Below are 8,464 nucleotides of genomic sequence, written 5' to 3' on the forward strand. Positions count from 1 at the left end.
CAATCACCATCTGCAGTGATTTTGGAGCCCAAAAAAATAAAATCTGACACTGTTTCCATTGTTTCTCCATCTATTTGCCATGAAGTGATGGGACCAGATGCCATGATCTTTTTTTTCTGAATGTTGAGCTTTAAGCTAACATTTTCACTCTCCTCTTTCACTTTCATCACAAGGCTCTTTAGTTCCTCTTAACTTTCTGCTGTAAGAGTGGTGTCATCTGCATATCTGAGGTTATTTATATTTCTTTTGGGAATCTTATTCCAGCTTGTGCTTCTTCCAGCCCAGCGTTTCTCATGATGTACTCTGCATAGAAGTTAAATAAGCAGGGTGACAGTATACAGCCTTAATGTACTCCTTTCCCAATTTGGAACAAGTCCATTGCTCCATGTCCAGTTCTAACTGTTGCTTCTTGACCTGATACAGATTTCTCAAAAGGCAGGTCAGGTGGTCTGGGATTCCCATCTCTTTCAGAATTTTCCACAGTTTGTTGTGATCCACATAGTCAAAGGCTTTGGCATAGTCAATAAAGCAGAAATAGATGTTTTTCTGGAACTCTCTTGCTTTTTTGATGATCCAACAGATGTTAGCAATTTGATCTCTGGTCTTCTGCCTTTTCTAAAACCAGGTTGAACATCAGGAAGTTCAGGGTTCATGTATTGCTGAAGCCTGGCTTGGAGAATTTTGAGCATTACTTTGCTAGTGTGTGAGATGAGTGCAATTGTGCGGTAGTTTGAGCATTCTTTGGCATTGCCTTTCTTTGGGATTGGAATGAAAACTGACCTTTTCCAGTCCTGTGGCCATTGCTGAGGTTTCCAAATTTGCTGGCACAGTGAGTGCAGCACTCTCACAGCATCATCTTTTAGGATTTGAAATAGCTCAACTGGAATTCCATCACCTCCACTAGCTTTGTTCATAGTGATGCTTCCTAAGGCCATTTGACTTCACATTCCAGGATATCTGGCTCTAGGTCAGTGATCACACCATCGTGATTATCTGGGTCGTGAAGACCTTTCTTGTACAGTTCTTCTGTGTCTTCTTGCCACCTCTTCTTAATATCTTCTGCTTCTGTTAGGTCCATACCATTTCTGTCCTTTATCGAGCCCATCTTTGCATGAAATGTTCCCTTGGTACTTCTACTTGAAGAGATCTCTAGTCTTTCCCATTCTATTGTTTTCCTCTATTTCTTTGCACTGATCATTGAGGAAGGCTTTCTTATCTCTCCTTGCTATTTCTTTGGAACTCTGCATTCAAATGGGTATATCTTTCCTTTTCTCCTTTACTTTTGGCTTCTCTTCTTTTCACAGCTATTTGTAAGGCCTCCTCAGACAGCCATGTTGCTTTTTTGCATTTCTTTTTCTTGGGAATGGTCTTGATCCCTGTCTCCTGTACAATGTCAGGAACCTCCATCCATAGTTCATCAGGCACTCTGTCTATCAGATCTAGTCCCTTAAATCTATTTTTCACTTCCACTGTATATGTACAGTACATACATATATATGTATGTGTGTGTGTGTGTATATATATATATATATATAAAACATCTGAGTTTTTTTATTCAAACTTCAACAGAATTAAGTAAATACCATTTGCTGCACTCTCTGTACCAAAAACAACTATACTGCAAATATCACCCGCATTTTACAGACAAGGAAACTTTAAGATCAGAAATTTTAAATCTGAGGTCTGCATCTAATAAGTTACAGAAACATGATTTATACAAGGATTTGAGCCCCAGTTCTTTCCACTTCACTTTGTTAATGTATGCTTAGCTTGGAATGTTTTCTGTAGGGAAGGAATTTTTGTCATAGCTATTATTTCATCAGTATGCAATATGTTGCAATACAAACAGAAGGCCAAGTAATGAACCCAGATAATGTCAAAAATAGCCAAAAAACTATAATCGTACATTAATTATTTGCAGATTGAGCAAGTTGTTTAACTTCTCTGTGCCAAAACTTCTTCACATATTAAATAAAGATGATACTTTAGAGTGTAGTTATGATGTTGAAGTAGATTAAAACATTTAAAGTACTTAGTACAATGTCTCGCACATAAACACTGCATAAATGTCAGCTACTGCTCTTGAGATGAGAAATCACCAGATATACATATTTTGTACCAGGTGTCTCCAGAGATCAATAGCTGGATACCCAATTCAAAAACAATCAATCCTACACTTGCTTGTGATCTACAATATGGTCTAGTGGGAAAAGGTAATGTGTGTCAATTTGATTCTCTCCCAGGAGTCTGACTTAAGAAACAAAGATTGAGCCAGTTATTAGTGATTTATAAGTTAGTTTGGCTCATACCTTCATCAGTTTCCTCTTATCAGGGACATGTATGGATGTGAGAGTTGGACCATAAAGAAGGCTGAGCACCAAAGAATTGTTGCTTCTGAACTGTGGTGTTGGACAAGACTCTTGAGAGTCCCTTGGACTGCACGGAGATCAAATCAGTTAACCCTAAAGGAAATCAACCCCGAATATTCATTGGAAGGACTGATGCTGAAGCTGAAAATCTAATCCTTTGGCCACCTGATGAGAAGAGCTAACTCAGAAAAGATGATGATGCTGGGAAAGACTGAAGGCAGGAGGAAAAGGGGATAACAGAAGACAAGATGGTTGAATGGCACCACCGACTCAATGGACATGAATTGGAGCAAGCTTCGGGAGATGGTGAAGGATGGGGAAGCCTGGCATGCTTCAGTCGAAGGGGTCACAAAGAGTCAGACACGACTGAGTGACTGAACAACAACGACAACAATGATGCTAAATATGCTCTAAATCTAGCTCTTCAGTCTTCCTTTTTATATCACTTGGCAGCATTCAAGCTGTTGAACATGCCACAAACATTTTTTGCCTGTCCTCTTTAATCTATCTCTTTAGAATGCACTGAAATACTGGAACTGCTCAACACTTCATCCCAAGCTGCTTCTCTTTACACTCTTTACACTCCCTTTAGGCAATTTCATCCACACTCGTGGTTTCACTAATTAACTCCATGCTACCCCAGACTTTTATTGTATATTCAACTGCCTTGCCAATCTCTCCACTTATTGGATAACTCAAAGATATCTCAGATTCCATTTGTCCAAAACCAAACACATGATCTTCCCTCTCAAACCCAGCCGAGATCCCTTTCAGGACTCCCTATCTCCATAACGGCATCATCAACTATTCAGCTGCACAAACTAAAAAATTAGAAGTACACTTTGATACATCCTTCCCCCACATTCCCATCTTTCACTAAGTCCTATTAATTTTGCCTTTTAAGCATTTCTCAATCCCTTCCCTCCATTTTTGGATTTTTGACCAAAACTCTTATCCTAGCCTTTAAGGCCCTGAAAGATCTGCTTCAGCTTACCTCTTTTGTCTTCCTATTGCCCTAAGTACAGCCACACTTGTCTCCTTTCAGTTCCTTAAATATAATACATCATGCTTCCTCCTACTTTAGGGTATTTGCACATGGTTTCCCTCTGCCTGGGCCACTCTTTGCCCATCTCTTCATTTATTCAATCTCTATTATATCTCAACTAAAATTTCACTTCCTCAGAGAAACTCCTTGAACATCTAGACAATATCAGGTCATTTAGTCACTAATTTAAAAAATATTTATTAATAACTACACAAGGTATGGTTCTAGGAATATGGAATTAATAAACACAAGACAGACCCCTGCCTTCATGGATCCTACATTCTAGAGGAATGAGACAGTAAGCAATAAAAATACTAAATAGATTAAATTATATGTGTGAAGGCAGTAAATCTATGGGAGGAAAGAAAAGAAAAAAGAATAAGGTAAGAGAATCACAAGTAGGGAGTTTTCAGTGCTTTATTTGATGCCTAGAGAATAGTTGGCACTCAAACATGTGTTAGGTGGAGTATGAAAAAGAGAATGAGCATGTTCAAGTTGAGGGAGCTTAAACTATAAAATAAGTAGAGGAATTACTTGGTGCAAGAACAGAGATGCCATGAAAGAAAGACAAACCATGCAGGTCTTATGAGGAAATGGTCTCTTAAATCATTCTTGATGGCTTTTTACAGATTCCAGTTTCAGTCACTGCATGGTCTTAGCATAACCACAACCTCCCTCCCCTACCCCCAGAGGGCTGGATAATTCAAGTGGGTCACTCTTATAACCAAAATACCCCATCAGGACACATATACAAAATTATGGATACCACTCTATCACCCACCACCACACATTTCACCAAAGCCACTGATTTTCTATACACAGAGAGAGACAGACACACACACACACACACACACACACACACAGCTATCACTTTGATGCTCCAGTTCTTCAGTTCCCAATCCCTCTTAGGGACAAACCCTCTCCCACATACACAGGACTGTAAAAGCTCTTTCTCTCTTCTATGACCCTGTAAAGCTTAGGTCATTATCTCTCCAAGCCAGCCAAATTTACAAGGCAGTCCCCTCAGGAACAGAATCCTAGGTCTCTTTGCCTGTTAGTCTCCTTGCACTTTAAAGACTAGCTTCCACCCACATAAAAGTGAATGTGCATCCCTTTGTGATTCTGAATGACCTTCAAGATTACTGATCCCATACACACCCACACTCAGGCTCCAGCCTCCTTTGGTAGGGTTTTGAAGGGCTGGGTGTCCCCTCAAGCCTCTTGTCCTCTTAAGGACTCATATGAGGATTTGCATACTTTCTCTGTGACAGGGTGACCCTCAGTCACTACACTTCCCTGAAGCACAAATACTCATATATCCCTTCCATGGCACTGCCTGAAACTAAAGTAACACTCCTCCTACTTAATCTGCCTCCTCAGAATCAGAGTCCTTCTCCCTTTAGAGGACCCTCCCATAGTCCACAGGATTGTGTTCAACCCCTCCTGTGACACAGCCTACCCCCTATAATCAGCCCCTATCACAGGTGCCCCTCCGGAGGGGCGTCGTCTTCCCTGGGGTCCCAGCCCTTTCTCAGCCAGTGTTCACTCCAAAGAGTGCACACACTCTCATACACTCCTGCGACGCCTCGACTGCACGGCCTCTGCCCCGACACTCAGAGGGGTGTGCTCCTCCCTTGACCCTTGATCCCGAGGTCATAACCTCACCGCGCAAACACAGAGGGTGCCTCTTCAGGAGTAGCGCCAGGCCCAAGTCCCCTGTCCCCTGGGGCCCAGGACAGCGCCGTGCTGCCTCAGCGCTTCCACCTGATCGACCGCCCCCACAGACCTGCCTCAGGCGCCGTCTGGCTCCGCTCCGCCATTTTTTGTTGTCGTTCCGCCTCTGAGCCCACGCGAAAATTGCGGGGCAGTGGGGAGCGGACGATGGGATCCGCCGGCTGACAGGAGCTCCCTCAGGAAGACGCTGCGCGACGGTTGCCAGGGCAACGGGCAGCCGGCGTGTAGACGGCCGGCGCGTGGCGCGTGGCAGGAGGGCGGGGTGGGAGCAAGCGTGCGTCCGAGGCCCCGCCCCCTCGGAATGATACCTCCCTTGGCGGGGTTTCTGCCCAGCTGGGACTCCGCGGCGCTTTTTCCTTGCAACCCGGCCACCGCGTCCTGACAACTGAGCATGCTCGACCGCCGCTGAAATGCCGGGGACCTGGTCCGCTGGGGTCGCGCTCTCATGCCGCGCAAGCAGGTGCACGTGCTGACTGAAGAGCTGAATGGCCTGGCTTTGCTGTGGTTAGTACTCAACTTTGAGAGTTGGGGACAGATTTCTCAATTTCCCAGCGCTTCTCCCTACCGTGTGCCTGGCCCTGATCAAGGTGCTGAATAACTTGTATCTTCAACTGGAATGCCCTGAGAATAATTATGTGCCCATCCCACCCCAAACACGTGAAGTACTAACGAGGTGGCCTCCTCGCCTCTCTACGTCAGCATTAGCCCCCAACTGTAGCAAAGGCTTCACTTTCCTCAGTTTCGCTAGTCTTATTTAGTCTTTTTTGGAGGGTAAATCGTGTCGGTCTCTTGAGATGCCATGGACGGTAGCCCGCCAGGCCCCTCTGTCCTTGGAATTTCCCAGGCAAGAATACTGGAATGAGTTGCCATTTCCTTCTCCAGGGATCTTCCTGACTCAGGAATGGAACCTGTGTCTCCTGCATTGACAGGCAGATTCTTTACCACTGAGCCACCTGGGAAGCTTAGTCTACCTCTCAGAATAACCTAGGGTGCTCATTCCCATTTCTGCTAATTGTCACTACCTTCTAAGACCAAACTAGAACCTTATTCTTAATTGAACTGCTCTGTCCCCCCATCGGAGAAGGCAATGGCACCCCACTCTAGTACCCTTGCCTGGACAATACCATGGATGGAGTAGCCTAGTAGGCTGCAGTCCCATGGGGTCGCGAAGAGTCGGACACGACTGAGTGACTTCACTTTCACTTTTCACTTTCATGCATTGGAGAAGGAAATGGCAACCCGCTCCAGTGTTCTTGCCTGGAGAATCCCAGGGACAGGGGAGCCTGGTGGGCTGCCGTCTATGGGGTCACACAGAGTCGGACACAACTGAAGCGACTTAGCAGTCCCCCCACAGTCACCTGTGCATTCATGTCCGAATGTCTGAACCTTTACAATGCATCATGCATTGTTTACTTCTCTTTTCCTCTCTTGACAGTGAGCTCCCTTAAGCCTAGGGTCAGGTATTTATCTTTGCATACTCCATAATACAGCATTGTGCTTGAGGCAAAGGAAGTGTTAAGTAAATGTTTATGGAATGAAAAGTTCCTAAATTCATGCCTGCACATCCTTACCTGTTCTATTGAGCACTTAATTTTTTACCAAATACCTTGCTAGGTAGGCCCCTAGTCCTCCAGAGGCTCGCAAAGAAAGGGAAAGAGATAATGAATTTGATGGAGGTTAACTAGTCTTACAAGTGCTACAGGATCAGAGGGATGGAAATCTAACTTGGGGGAGAGGGGGAGGGGATGGCTAATCAGTGAAGACTGCAAAGGGAAGTGGATACCCTAGCTGAGTCTTGAGGAATGACTAACTGCAAGCCAGGGAAGGGAGAGGAATAGTGTGCCAGGTGGAGGGAGCAGCACGTATCCAGGCACAGAGGGTGGGATCACTGTTTGAAACTGCAAGAAGTCCAGCACTGCCCGGGTACAAACCACACAGGGTGAAGTGTTGTGTCTAAAGAAGTTCTTGTACAGTTAAGTAATTTCTTCTTTTGGGTTCCCAAAAAGCAGAGCCTGAAGCAAGGATTTGAGTGCTAGTAATTTTGGGGGGAGGTAAGACTATGAAACAGAAATGAGGTATAGACAGTGAAAGAGGGAAGGGAAAAAAAAAAAACAAGAAAAATGTGTTATTTAGATAATTGCTTTGGTAGAAACTAGGCTTAACCTCACTGGAGACCCTCTGAAGAACCTAATATTAATAGAATGTGCCTCAACATTGTCCCACGAAGAACAAGGGTCATTTACCTCAATTTCCACCCCATGGGTTGAGGGTTAGGACCTTGAACTCTTTCACATTTCCTGGTTACACTGGTCCAGTGCAAAGCTGCCTTCTTAAGGCAGAAAAGCAGGACTAGAACACTTTGGGGTGGTTTGCTGGCAACAAGCATGGAACTGTCCATTCACCCGCACTGAATCAAAGATAAGGTGTGGACACCACAAGAATCTTCTGTAGAAAATTACATAAAAATACCCATCAGAAAATACCCCTCACATTCCAGCAATTTGAAATTCACAAGTCATGTCAATACAACCATCAAGATGAAAATACACAAGTTTTCATATATCAATCCTAATGACTGAGTAGTAAAGGCTGTAAGGCTGTAAGAATTTCAGTGTGGGAGGGCTGAGGGACAAAGGTGTTTCATTAAATATTGTGTGTGTGTGTGTGTGTGTGTGTGCTCAGTCACTCGGTTGTGTTTGACTCTTTGTGATCCCATGGACTGTAACCCACCAGGCACGCCTCTGTCCATGGAATTTTCCAGGCAAGAATACTGGAGCAGGTTGCCATTTCGTACTCCAGGGGATCTTCCTGACCCAGGGATCAAACCTGTCTTCTGCATTGGCAGGCGGATTCTTTACCACTGCACCACCTGAAAAGCCCTCATTAAATACAAAAAGGTGGTAAAAAGGGAGTTTGAAGATCCAGGTTCTACTCAAACTCTGACCTTGTAACTTTATAATCTTGGGCAGATTACTTACATTCATTGAGCCTCAGTTTCCTTTTCCAACAAATTGAGACAGAAGTCCTGCCTGCAATAAAGTATTCACTAAGTCACAAATGGTGTAATAGATTACAATGCATTTGGCAAGTATAAATTTAGTAAATAAAGGATCTAAGATGTTTTAGAACAATTCACTTACACATACATCCCTTGATTTTTTTCTGCTGAGGCAGACTCTGTGCAAGTGCTAGAGATGAAGAGGGGAATATAGCACTGTCCGTGTTTTCTAGGAGCTCACAGTCCAGAAGGGTAAGAGATTTAATCAGTAATTACAACTCAACACAGGCAATGGCACCCCACTCCAGTACTCTTGCC

At 44.1% G+C, this 8,464-nt stretch overlaps 1 protein-coding gene across 1 annotated transcript in view; it reads right to left on the reverse strand.

Annotated features, from left to right (window-relative positions):
* AGBL4 (ATP/GTP binding protein-like 4) overlaps window positions 1–5,318 on the reverse strand; it is a 1,466,590-nt gene extending 1,461,272 nt beyond the window's left edge. The window contains exon 1 of the mRNA XM_010834456.1: window positions 5,201–5,318. Within this exon, the coding sequence (XP_010832758.1) occupies window positions 5,201–5,234 (34 nt within the window). The 5' untranslated portion in view covers window positions 5,235–5,318. The remainder of the gene's footprint in view (window positions 1–5,200) is intronic.
* Window positions 5,319–8,464: the final 3,146 nt, after the last annotated feature.

This window comes from Bison bison, unplaced genomic scaffold (assembly GCF_000754665.1).
Source record: "Bison bison bison isolate TAMUID 2011002044 unplaced genomic scaffold, Bison_UMD1.0 scf7180017864033, whole genome shotgun sequence".
Taxonomy (NCBI): Eukaryota; Metazoa; Chordata; class Mammalia; order Artiodactyla; family Bovidae; genus Bison; species Bison bison.